This window comes from Aquarana catesbeiana, linkage group LG01, assembly GCF_042186555.1.
Source record: "Aquarana catesbeiana isolate 2022-GZ linkage group LG01, ASM4218655v1, whole genome shotgun sequence".
Classification (NCBI taxonomy): domain Eukaryota; kingdom Metazoa; phylum Chordata; class Amphibia; order Anura; family Ranidae; genus Aquarana; species Aquarana catesbeiana.
This window is the reverse complement of record NC_133324.1, coordinates 92,289,027-92,303,255: the sequence shown is the minus strand read 5'-3', so window position 1 is coordinate 92,303,255 and position 14,229 is coordinate 92,289,027. Positions and strand designations below refer to the sequence as shown.

At 38.9% G+C, this 14,229-nt stretch overlaps 1 protein-coding gene across 1 annotated transcript in view; it reads left to right on the top strand.

The window, feature by feature from the left end:
* Positions 1–14,229, top strand: part of C6 (complement C6) — a 125,599-nt gene that overhangs the window by 70,615 nt on the left and 40,755 nt on the right. Inside the window, exons 11-12 of the mRNA XM_073621741.1 lie at positions 2,617–2,842; positions 7,118–7,289. Of these exons, the coding sequence (XP_073477842.1) occupies positions 2,617–2,842; positions 7,118–7,289 (398 nt within the window). The remainder of the gene's footprint in view (positions 1–2,616; positions 2,843–7,117; positions 7,290–14,229) is intronic.

Genomic DNA, 14,229 nt, shown 5'->3' with positions numbered 1-14,229 from the left:
TTTGAATTTCCGAATTTCGAATTTTCGAATTTTCACATTTCCAAATTTCCGAATTTTGAATTTTCGAATTCCGAATTTTCAAATTCCGAATTTTCGGAATTCGGAAATTCAGAAATTCGAAAATCTGAAACTTTGAAAAGGAAAGAAAATCAGTAAAATTCGAAATAATAACTAACTAATAATAACTAACTATTAAATTATAGGTATTGGAATTTCCTTTCAAATTTGGCTGTTTGTGAATGTAACGAATACAAATTTATCTAAAGTTATGAATTATCCGAAATAATGAATGCCGCATCTAAACAAATGGAATGGAACAAATTAATAATAAATAATAATAATAAAAAGGTTTTATTATTATTATTGTTTATTATTATTAGATCGTTACGTTCCATTTGTTTAGATACAGCATTTGTTATTTAAGATAATTTGTTCAAATGCGTTCACTAACAGCCAAATTTGAAAGGAAATTCCAATACCTATAATTTAATATTTATTATTAGTTAGTTAGTTATTTCAGATTTTCGAATGTTCAGATTTTCATTCTTATTTTTGGATTTTCAAATTTCCAAATTTTTGAATTTTGGAATTTCGGAAACTGAAAAATTCGGTAATTCGGAAATTAACGAATTTGTCAAAATTCGTTAAAAAACTAATTCGTAACTAAACTAATTGCACATGTCTAATATATACATCCCTCACATCTTTTCATGTGACAACACAGAAGCAATTACACTTTGCTACAATGTAAAGTAGTGAGTGTACAGCTTCTATAACAGTGTAAATTTAATGTCCCTTCAAAATAACTCAACACACAGCCATTAATGTCTAAACCGCTGGCAACAAAAGTGAGTACACCCTAAGTGAAAATGTCCAAATTGGGCCCAAAGTGTCAATATTTTGTGTGGAAACCATTATTTTCTAGCACTGCCTTAACCCTCTTGGGCATGGAGTTCACCAGAGCTTCACAGGTTGCCACTGGAGTCCTCTTCCACTCCTCCATGATGACATCATAGAGCTGATGGATGTTAGAGACCTTGTGCTCCTCCACTTTCTGTTTGAGGTTTTGAGGTTTGAGGAGACATGCTTGGCCAGTCCATCACCTTTACCCTCAGCTTCTTTAGGCATGGCAGTGGTCGTCTTAAAGGTGGGTTTGGGGTTGTTATCATGTTGGAATACTGCCCTGCAGCCCACTCATGCAGCCCCAGACCATGACACTCCCACCACTATGCTTGACTGTAGGCACTTGTCTTTGAACTCCTCATTTGGTTGCCGCCACACACGCTTGACACCTATACAATTGAAATTTAGCAATTTTCTTACTCCCTGCTGATTGGAGAGTTATGGTACTTACAGAGCAGAGGTCATGTCAGACCTCTGCAGAAAGACTATCAGTATTTACCCATACGTACGCACATTCCACTTCTCCCTGAAGATGAAAGTGGGCATTCAGAGAGAAGCACTGTACGTGAATGCACATGCATAAACCATCGGCCTTTACCCAAACATGGCCGTGCACAGCCATTCCCTTGTATAGGAAGCTGTTTTTGGCACATTCACCTCCCTAGGTTCCAGAAAGCACCAGGAGCTTACACTTTAGCACATAGCAGCTGCTAAGCATCCTTGTGCACAAGGCCAAAGAGTATTAGTATTGTGTTTTTACTCTTTTCTTTCAATTTTATTCAAATTTAGAAATGTGCAATACGTTTTGTTCCGAATTAGTTTTTTAATGAATTTTGACCAAATTCATTAATTCGGAAACATCCGAATTAACGAAAACCCGTTCAATGAATTTTTCCAAATATTTGTCAATTCGAATATTTGAAAATTCATAAATTCGTCATTTCAAAAATTCATAAATTCAAAAATTCGTAAATTCTAAATTCGATAACCCGAAAGCCCGAAAATTCGAAAATCTGAATTAATAACTAACTATTAAATTATAGGTATTGGAATTTCCTTTCAAATTCGGCTGCTAGTGAATATAACGAACACGAATTTATTTGAAGTTACGAATTATCCGAAATAATGAATGCTGCATCTAAACAAATGGAACGTAACGCATTATTAATAATAAATAACAATAGTAATAAAAATTAAAACTTTTTATTACTAATATTTATTATTAATTCGTTCCGTTCCATTTGTTTAGATGCGGCATTCGTTTTTTTTTCAGATGCTTCGTAACTTCAGATAAATCCGTATTTGTTACGTTCATTAACAGTCAAGTTTGAAAGGAAATTCCAATACCTATCATTTAATAGTTAATTATTATTAGTTAGTTATTATTTAGAATTTTCAGATTTCGTTCTTTTGAATTTTAGGATTTTCTTTCTTATTTTTGGACTTTCGAATTTAAAAATTTTCGAATTTACGAATTTTCGAATTTACAAGTTTACGAATTTTCAAATTTACGAATTGCGATCATAATGAATGACCCAAAAAACGAAAAAAAAAAAAAAACGCAAAAAACGAATGAAACGAAAATGAACACATTTTTTGGCAGTGCACATGTCTATAATTGTATTTAATAACGTTTCCATTTGTTTAGTTTGTATAGATGTTACTATTTGTTAACAAATTTGGTAATTCACAACATTTTAATGATTCTTACAGCTGATGCCCATTGTGGATTTAATTGCTGGATTTCCCTGTGCGGTGACGAAACGTCGCAATCTGCTGAAGGCTTTTAATGAGTATCTGGAAAGGTTTGATCCATGCAAGTGTATCCCGTGCCCTAATAATGCCAGAACGGTGTTAGTAGATACAGAGTGTCTGTGTGTTTGTCAGCCTGGTACATACGGGGAGAGCTGTGAGAAAAAGGCACCGGATTACAAATCGGGTAGGTGGTAGTAAATACTCTGCAATATTTATGGTCTATAGAAGCTATTCAGATGAAAGGCTATTTTATCATTTATATCTGTGAAATGAAAGCCGCATTCAATTCGTATCAGTGTGAACCCAGCCTTAACGAAAAAAAGTAAAAAAAAATATAGTAATAAAAAAATATATAGTAATAAAAAAAAATATAGTAATAAAAAAAAAAGTCCCAAATGAATTTCAAACTCATTTCCGTGTGTAACTTAATAATAGATCCAAAAAACAGGCTGTCTTTAAACACTTCATCCCCGGAAGGTTTTACCCCCTTCATGACAGGCCATTTTTTGCGATATGGTATTGCGTTATTTTAACTGACAAGTGCGTGGCCGTGCGACGCTGTACTCAAATAAAATTGATGTCCTTTTTTTCCCCACAAATAGAGCTTTCTTATTTGATCACCTCTGCGGTTTTAATTTTTTGCAGTATAAACAAAAAAAGAGCGACAATTTTGAAGAAAAAAAAATATATTTACATTTTGCTATAAAACGCATCCAATAAAAAAATTTTAAAAATCTAATTTCTTCATCAGTTTAGGCCAATATGTATTCTGCTACATAATTTTGGTAGAAAAAAATGCCAGTAAGCGTATATTGATTGGTTTGCGCGAAAGTTATCTCATCTACAAACTATGGGATATTTTTATGGCATTTTTATTTATTTTTTTATTAGTAATGGCAGCGATCAACGATTTTTAGCAGGGCTGCGACATTGCGGCGGACAAATCGAACACCTGACACTTTTGACACTTTGTTGGGGACCAGTGACGCTAATACAGTGATCACTGGTAAAAATATGCACTGTCACCGTACTAATGACACTGATTGGAAAGGAGTTTCCACCAGGGGCGATCAAAGAATTAAATGTGTCCCTAGGGGGTGCTTGCTAACTGTGTGGGGGTTGCTCTGACTGGGGGAATACAGGGATCCTTGTTCCTGCTTAGCAGGAACACAAGATCTCTATCTTCTTCCCTGTCAGAACGACGATCTATCTTGTTTTAAAAGGCAGATTGCCGTTCTGCCTCTCTCAGGAATGATCAGGGACAGCCGGTGGACATCGTGTCCGCCAGGCACACTGATTGGCTCCCCCTCTTTCCAATCAGCGTCTCTGGTGACGCGCGCGTGCCCCCTAGTGGCTTTTGCACGAAATGGCGTACAGGTATGTGATTTCACGCAATAGAGCCGACCTGCCGCAGTATATGTACATTAGGCAGTCAGCAAGTGGTTAATGTACTTGTATCTTCTTATGCAGTATGTTGTTCCACCAGACCTTGTGAAATATCCACCACCAATTAAGCGGGCTCGCTCCAACACCGCCATCACTGCAAGCAGAGACCTGGCCTAGCGTGGTGACGACACCTCCAGTACCCGCCCTAAGCGTTTTTTCACTTGAAGTCTTCCTGGGGCAGATTTTATCATTTGTATTAAAGGAATGACAGTTGGAAGCTGCTTGTGGGAAAATATCAGCTTCATGCTAAAAAAAAAAATAAAATAAAAAAAACAATTCTCTCCAGGCCAGGTAAATTTGTTCAAATACTTTAGAAAACTTTATTGCCAATTTGTACTTGGCTTTGCTCTCTAAGATACATGATGGGTCATTACACTGACTAACTCAAAGGGATAACTAAAGCTACATTCAGATGACCGAATCTGCGTCTAGTTTGCTGTATTCAGAAGTGGCTAAACATCACGTTTTGGATGCAGCAACTCTATGCTCTTACCGATGTTACCAACATTATGATTACCACCCTAGAGAATAAAATGGCGGTCGTTGCATTAATATCTGTCACGCCATACTTGCGCAGCGATTTTACAAGCGCACTTTTTTTGGAAAAAAAAAATTTTTTTAAATTAAAAAATAAGACAACAGTAAAGTTAGCCCAGTTTTTTTTTTTTTTTTTTAATTGTGAAAGATAACGTTATGCCGAGTAAATTGATACCCAACGTGTCACGCTTCAAAATTGCGGTCGCTCGTGAAATGGCAACAAACTTTTACTATTAAAAATCTCATAGGCGACATTTAAAAAAGGAGGTCTAGGGCTAGAATTATTGCTCTAGCTGTACCGATCGCGGCGATACCTCACATGTGTGGTTTGAACACCGTTTTCATATGCAGGCGCTACTCACGTATGCGCTCGCTTCTGCATGTGAGCTCGGTGGGATGGAGCGCGTTTAAAACTTTTTTTTTGTTTTTCTTATTTATTTACCTTTTATTTTTTTATTTTTACACTGTTCTTTTTTTAAAAAAATGTGTCACTTTTATTCCTATTACAAGCAATGTACACATCACATGTAATAGAAAAAAAGCATGACAGGACCTCTTAAACATGAGATCTGGGGTCAAAAAGACCTCAGATCTCATATTTACACTAAAATGCAATTAAAAAAATAAATAAATAAATAAATGTCATTAAAAAAAAATAAAATGTTGCTTTAAGAGCTATGCTCGGTAGTAACGTTTTGACGTTGCTTCCGCCCTGCAATGGTATGGAGACGGGTGGGGGCCATCTTCCCCTCACTCGTCTCCAAGCCAGGCAGAGGACCCGATCGCCTCCGCTGCTACCGAGGGCCCTGGTAAGCAGAGGAGGGGCACCGGAGCGCGGCAGGAGGGGCCCCCTCTCGCCACCGATAAAAGTGATCTTGCGGCGAATCCGCCGCAGAGACCACTTTTATCTGAAACCGGACCGCTCACTGAAGAAGAGGATACCGGGGTTATGGTAGCTAGCTGCTGCCATAACAACGATATTCCTCTTCAAAGTGGCGACGTATATCGGCGTGAGCCGGTACCGGCTAGTTTACACTTAGCATTGAAGGGCGGATCGCACTTCAGAGAGCATTTGACAGGCAGTGAGGAAGCATTTATCGCACTACCCAGAACTAGGGTGCTGCAAAGAGGGCACAGCCATACAGCTGAATGCAGTATACAGTACCGCCTGCTGAATGCGACAACAGGGATAATTTTGTCACACTGTGTGCAAAGCATCACAGTCTTGGCATATGTAGTTACCCGTTCGCTGTCTTTCCAGCTAAAAGGAGAGTGGTTAAGGGGTGGTAAAACAACGCAGCTGAGCTAGTGTAAATGAGGCTTAAAGGTCTGCCAGCTATAATCACATGATGAGAACCACAGGTGTAAAAAGGAGAGAGTTTACTCCAGCTTGCTCCCACCTCCCACTGGAAAGCTGCAAAGTTTTTGTTTTTGGGTTACACACAAAAGGAGGAAAGCGGGGCGCCAAATAACCATATAGTGTAGCATATACCACGATCCAGCATCTTCAGTACTTGACATGCCCAAATCCACCTACATTTGTGAGTGCATTACCATTGCTTTTATTAAAGTGTTACTAAACCCACAACAATAAAATCAGTCTGTATATGCAGTAAAGCATTCTGTGGAACCTAAGGAGTTAATTCTCCCCATGTCTTAAAAAGGATGTTTGATCTTGTCTTCTCTGATCCTCTCCTTCTTCCACTGTCCCCAATCCATCTCCTGATAGAACAGAGCCTTGGAATCACACTGCACATGCACAGTTTGGTGTGTATTGCTAGAGAGTTGTTTCTTTTTTTTTTGGAAGGGTGCATGTGATCAGCACAGGGCCAATCAGCACTGTCCAGAAAGAGAGTCAGGGGTCACGCAGCCTCATATGGCAGTCAGAGTAGAATGAAAACTCCTCCTACAAGCTTTAACCAGACACTGATAGAAGTCACAAGACGGCTGTATACTGCTGATGAGAAAAGGTATCTAGCAGTTTATAGTTACTGAAATATTTGTATTTCCATGTTCTGTGTACTGTGGGAGACCAGATATAGTGAATGCAGGTTCCTGGGTTTAGTAACACTTTAACTTCTCCAATTAAATGTATATGCTACATTATAAGGTTGATTGGCATCCCTCTATCCTCCTTTTGTGTGTTGTAGCTTCAGGTTCCCGAGCCTGTTCAGAGGAGGCATCCTTGCTCCAGCCACTTCAGCACCTTATGTCTAGTCTCTTAACTAACATTTGGAAATTATTCTTTATTTTTCTTGTGATAATTTATACTTTGTTTTCTACTGCTCTTCTTTTTTTTTAAATTTAAATTTTAAATTTTTTACTTATGATCATTTGTAATTATTATTCATTTGTGGTTTGTTGAGACAGATGACCCCTTAAGTTGGATTGTTTGTAAATTAAGATGTGCTTTCATGCATTAAACCTGTGATATATTGACCATTAGTGATTCATTCTGATCTTTTAATTCCTACAGTTGCAGTTGATGGTTCATGGAACTGCTGGTCATCTTGGAGTGAATGTGATTCTTCACGAGTTAGAAGAAGAACCAGGCAATGTAACAATCCTGTTCCCAGCAATGGAGGAAAACCATGCGAGGGCCCACAGACTGGAGAAGATCCATGCACTATTTCTCTGTTTGAAGACAAGTAAGTCAATAAGTGCACTACAGAACTAAAATCCAACTTTTTGTAAAATTGTCGCCCTTCTCTCTACAGAAAACACTAAACCTTCATAAAACACACACAAAGATTCATGCCATGCATGTCAGTCTAGGTTCCTGGCCTCCAAGTAGTCTCATCTTCTTGTTTTCTTCAAAGCACAATACTTTAATGGGGAAGAGGGTGCTTTTTCAGTTGTAATTCGTGCAATACACTTTTTTATTGACGTTAAGGTGTTAAATTGAAGGTAGAACATGGGCTGGTTCTGAAATTTATATATATATATATATATATATATATATATATATATATATATAATTTGCAGTGAACAGCCTCAATAGAATTTCCTAGTGAAATGCAATAAGGCTTTCCCATGGCCGTTTTATATAGAAGAAACAGTCCTGGATTGCTGCACTTTAAAGATTTATTTAAATAGCCATAAAAAAACAAAAAAAATCAAGCAAGTTCCATAACTGCTACAGTTCCTGGCTAGACATATTAGTGCCCTTGCCCTTCCACAGGCTGGAACAAGTCAAACTCATTACAAAAAATCTTGAATATCCCACAGTTCTGCTTTAAATTAGTATTTTTTGCTAGAAAGTTACTTATAACCCCCAAACATTATATATTTTTTTAGCAGAGACCCTAGAGAATAAAATGACGATCATTGCAATATTTTATGTCACACAGTATTTGCGCACCGGTCTTTCAAGTGCAATTTTTCTGGCAAAAATACACTTTAATGAATTTAAAGAAACACAATAGTTACCCAAATTTTTTTGTTTAACGTGAAAGATGATATTACACCGAGTAAATAGATACCAAACATGTGATGCCTTAAAATTGAGCACGCTCACGGAATGGTGACAAACTACGGTACCTATAAATCTCCATAGGCGACGCTTTAAACATGTTTTACAGGTTACTTATTTAGCGTAACAGAGGAGATCTAGGGCTAGAATTATTGCTCTCGTTCTAACTATCGCAGTGATACCTCACATGTGTGGCTTGAACACCGTTTACATAGGTGGGCGCGACTTACGTGTGTGTGTGTTTGCTTCTGTGTGCAAGCATTTTTTTTATTTTTCTAATATTTTACTTTTTATTTTTACACTGTCCCTTTATTTATTTATTTATTTTTTTATCACTTTTATTCCTTCTACAAGGAATTTAAATATCCCTTGTAATAGAAATACGTATGACAGGTCCTCTTTATTGAGAGATCTGGGGTCAAAAAGACCCCAGAGCTCTCATTTACCTTAAAAATGTATCAAAGTAAAAAAGTGTATAGTGGTGGTAGAGGGATGTGTTACAAGCAATAAATCAACAAGACATCATAATATAGGAAATGAGTCCATTAAAAGTCTATAATAAAGTCCATGGAATGGAAGGTAATCAAACAGCACCTGGTGGCAACACCTTCGGAGTGAAGCAGACAACTCTGTATAGTGAAAACAGGAACAGAGGGGCACCGGACTAAGTGCAGTATTAATAGCCATAGTCTAATAGAGTAAAGACAAATGGTAATAGATGAGTAATACAGGCACAATTCATCGGGAGTCCTTAGTCTCAGAGCCTCTCTGAGCTGTCTAGGTATCATAGCAGCCTTGTGCACTGGCCTTGTCACTGAGGTAGTAGTAGGAAGTCCACCAATACTTCAGCACGCTAGCACACCCTCCATAGTGATGTCACGTCAGGCCAGATGCCATCTTCTGTTCCACGCTGGTTACAGCGGCGTCTGCCCAGATGTGACGTCACTACGAAGGGAGTGCTGGTGTACAGACATATTAGTGGGCGGTAACGCATTTCAAAGCTTCTGCTGTAAATGTGAGCACATCATTTTTGTGTATTAGCGCTTGACTGCACAGACCTCTACACAAAAATCATGTGTAGAGGTCAGCCCACTAGCCCGCCCTCCGTAGTGACGTCACATCTGGCCCAACGCCATCTTGCATTCCACGCTGGTTACGGTGACGTCCAGCCGCTTCCTGCTACTACCTCAATGACACAGCCAGTGTACACGGCTGCTACGATACCTAGACAGCTCGGTGAGGCTCTGAGACTGACCACCCCTAATGAATTGTGCCTGTATTAATCATCTATTTCGTGAGTTTTGTCTTTACTTTATTAAACTGTTGATTTTAATGCTGGACTTAATTTGGCTTCACTCTATTCCTGCTCTCATTTACCTGTAAAAGCAAAAGAAAAAAAACTTTTTTTTTTTTTTTTTTTTACATTTTGACCTTGATTTTGATTGAGAACTAAAAGTGACGTTAGAGGTTCCACCGGTCCTCCAAGGGCATAGAGATGAGTGCGGGCAGGGGCATAACTAGAAATAGCAGGGCCCCATAGCAAAATGTTGTATGGGGCCCCCCTGCAAATAGCCCCCCCCCCACAGCTGCCCTAGTGTCAATGCAGTGTGACCTGTGCCACATACAGCGTGACCTGTGCCCAATGCAGCGTGACCTGTGCCCAGTGCAGCGTGACCTGTGCCCAATACAGCGTGACCTGTGCCCAATACAGCGTGACCTGTGCCCCATACAGCGTGACCTGTGCCCAATACAGCCTGGTCTGCCTGTGCCCCATACAGCCCCACCTATGCAGAGGAAGAGGCAAGCCACCCGGATCAGCAGAGAGCGGGATTGCCCGCTGTAATAGCTTTCATTTGAATTTCCTGTCTTCCCGGGGCTCGTCGTCACATAGCCCCACCTCTTGGCCCGACGCCTTTGATGACGTCACATGTCCTGCATTGGATCGGCGTTCTGTCTATCAAAGGCACCGGGCCAAAAGGTGGAGCTATGTGACGTGAGCCCCGGGAACACTGGAAGTTCTAATGAAAGCTCTTACATCGGGCAATTCAGCTCTCTGCTGATACGGACAGCTCGCCTCTTCCTTTCCTCTCTCTTCCCCTGGCTGGGAGACTGTGCCGGCGGTGCTCTTATCCTCACTGGGCCCCACTCGGCTGCGGGCCCCATAGCGCCCGCATGGGTCGCTATGGTGGTAGTTACGCCCCTAAATGCGGGCCATCTTGCCCTCACTCAACTTCCTGCCCAGCGAACAGCTTTATCGGATAGTTTTTGGGCTTATCGATGGCTCCGGTAAGCTCGGAAACGACCGGGAAGCGGCAAGAGGGGGGACACCTGTCTCACAAAGCTTTAAAAGTGATTCCATGGTGAATGCGCCTGCGGGACCACTTTTATCCGACGCCGAATCGTCCTCAGTAAAAAATGATAGCTAGCTTGTTGCCATAACACCAGTACTTAACATCAAAGTAATGACGTATATATTTACTGTGGGCGATCGGCAACTCAGAAGCAACCAATTAAATCATCAACACATAATTGCATCAATCAATACTATCACATGTCAAATCTTTATTCTCGTAGTGAAAGCTAATGAGTTATATTACTTCCTCATCAGTAGATGAAAAAAGGTTCCCAAATGTCATCTATCAAAAAGCACAATATAAATAATTTATATCTAAAACGATACATAATGATAAATAAATAAATAGATACGTTTATACAGGAGAGATATTATAAAAACTTTCCTACACATAGCAAAATACCCCATCGTGTTTATTATACTGCTTTATCACAAAAAAAGATGTAAATTAAAATCTGAATTTAGTCGGCCTGGCTGTAAAGTACTCAAATGATTTATCCAATGCACATCTACTTTTTAATTGTAATACCCTATCTCCTCCTCATCTATTGTGGGGAATACCATCAATTACCATAAATTCAAGTTGTACCACCGTATGCAGATAAAATGTATGTCAAGGGCGCTCAGAATGTCAGGACCAGGCAGATAATGTCTTTATTGGACGGATGAAGTGGTCTTCAAAAACTTAGGGCTGCACTCAAAGAGGGGAGCAATCGCTAATAGAAAACAAATAAAAGAAAAAAGGCTCCTCTAAGTGCAGAATTAAAACTTTTATTATCCCCAAACAGGATTAAAAACACTTAGAGAATCAAGGATAAGAAGAGGCATAATCTGGATGTATTAAGCAGGTGATCTGGCATCAGGAGGTCCCAGTGTATCATAGCTTTCCAGGCATAACGATATGCAGCAGCAGAAGGTCCCAGGATAACCAGCAGGTGAACACCCGAGGCTCTGGGAACACTGGTGAAGCAATCGCGTCGTCTAAGTCAGCGTGGAGCATGAATCCCGAAAATGACGTCTGCGGGAGGGGACAACAACCAGCATGGACCGCAAACAGGAACTATGTCATCAAAATGGGACGCGTTTCGGAACTACTGATTGGTTCCTTCTTCAAGCCATTGGCCATTGGCTTGAAGAAGGAACCAGTCAGTAGTTCTGAAACGCGTCCCATTTTGATGACCTATTTCCTGTTTGCGGTCCATGCTGGTTGTTGTCCCCTCCCGCTGATATCATTTCCCGAATTTATGCTCCTCGCTGACTCAGATGACACGATTGCTTCACCAGTGTTCCCAGAGCCTCGGGTGTTCACCTGCTGGTTATCCCGGGACCTTCTGCTGCTGCATATCATTATCCCTGGAAAGCTGTGATACACTGGGACCTCCTGATGCTGGATCACCTGCTTCATACATCCATGTTATGCCTCTTCTTATCCTTGATTCTGTAAGTGTTTTTAATCCTGTTTGGGGATATTAAAAATGTTAATTCTGCACTTAGAGGCGCCTTTTTTCTTTTATTTACCACAGTATGCAGCTTCTCTAATAAATGCCTAGGCATAGGTAATTGAACCCATTTGTCTCGAATTGAATACTTATGTCTTGCAATCCTATCCTTAATTTTTTGTGTCGTTTCCCCTACATATAACAATCCACATTTGATGATATAAACAACAAACGAAAACTGGCAGGTGTAATAAACCTTCATTTTTATATTCATACCTCTATGTCGATGTGTAAAATGTTTTCCTTTCATCATAGAATTGCAAAATTAGTCAGATCTAACCAAGCGGTTATATAAAAATCTTCCTTTCCTATATATTAAACTCCGGATCTGACCAATTTTGTCCTATTGTACCCTCCACCACCTTTTTTGGGACTGTGGAATAATGGGTCCTATCCCTGTTTGAGCTGCATACAGTGCAATTCTATGATTAAAGGAAAACATTTTACACATCTACATACAGGTATGAATATAGAAATGAGGGTTTATTACACCTGCCAGTCTTCGTTTGTTGTTTATATCATCAAATGTCCATGTGGATTGTTATATGTAGGGGAAACTACACAAAAAAATTAAGGATAGGATTGCAAGACATAAGTATTCAATTCAAGACAAATGGGTCCAATTACCTATACCTAGGCATTTTTTAGACAAATGACATACTGAGGCCCAACGTAAAAGTATGGTAATTGATGATATTCCCTGCAATAGATGAGGAGGAGATAGGGAATTACATAAACAAGAGTTGTATTGGATGAATCATTTGGGTACTTTACAGCCAGGCAGACTAAATTCAGAGTTTGGTTTGCTATATATAGGAAGGTTTTTATAATATCTCTCTTATATAGTTATCTATTTATTTATATATTATTATGTATCATTTTAGATATAAATTATTTATATTGTATTTTTTAATAGGTGGCCTTTTGTCATCTACTAATGGGGAAGGAATAGAACTCCTGAGAATCAAGATTATTTTTGTTTTATAAATTCTATTTTTATTTAAAGTGCAAAAACACAGCAATTACAACAATGGGCAATAGCAAAAGTCACCACCTACAAATATAAAACCCTGAGACTCAAGATTTGACATATGATTGACATATTGATTATTGTAATTATGTGTTAATGATTTAATTGGTTCCTTTTGAGTATGTTTCTATATGTTTAAGATTTTCTGTAATGAATTTGACTTGTTTCAGCCCGAGGAAGGGGGCTAATATGCCTAGCCTGAAACTGTAGCAGTTATGGAACTTGCTTGATTTTTTGTTCTGTTAGGTGTTTATTTACTAAAGCTAAAGATGACAAAATTAGTCACATTTCTGCATATGTGACAGCTCTTTGGATCTCAAATTGAGAGTTGACAGCAACAGATTCCAAATGCAAATAGCACACTTGAAATTAACTCTGGACCTTTTATCTGCACCTTGTAAATGGGATAATGAGGGAATAACACACACCTGGCCATGGAACAGCTGAGTAGCCAATTGTCCTATTACTTTTGGTCCTTTAAAAAGTGTGAGGCACATATACAAACTGTTGTAATTCCTACACCGTTCACCTGATTTGGATGTAAATACCCTCAAATTAAAGCTGAAAGTCTGCAGTTAAAGCACTTCTTGTTGGTTTCATTTCAAATCCATTGTGGTGGTGTATAGAGCCAAAAAGATTAGAATTGTGTCGATATCCCAATATTTATGGACCTGACTGTATATACACATACTGTGGTAACCCTGTGAAGCTCTGGTGAACTCCATGCCCAAGAAGGTAAGGCAATGCTGGAAAATAATGGTGGCCACACAAAATATTGACATTTGGGCCCAATTTGGACATTTTCACTTAGGGGTGTACTCACTTTTGTTGCCAGCGGTTTAGACATTAATGGCTGTGTGTTGCGTTATTTTGAGGGGACAGCAAATTTACACTGTCATACAAGCTGTACACTCACTACTTTACATTGTAGCAAAGTGTCATTTCTTCAGTGTTGTCACATGAAAAGTTATCATACAATATTTACAAAAATGTGAGGAGTATATGCACTTTTGTGAGATACTGTATATATATATATATATATATATATATATATATATATATACAGTATCTCACAAAAGTAAGTGAGTACACCCCTCACATTTTTGTATATATTTTATTATACCTTTTCATGTGACAACACTGAAGAAATGACACTTTGCTACAATGTAAAGTAATGAGTGTACAGCTTGTATAACAGTGTAAATTTGCTGTCCCCTCAAAATAACTCAACACA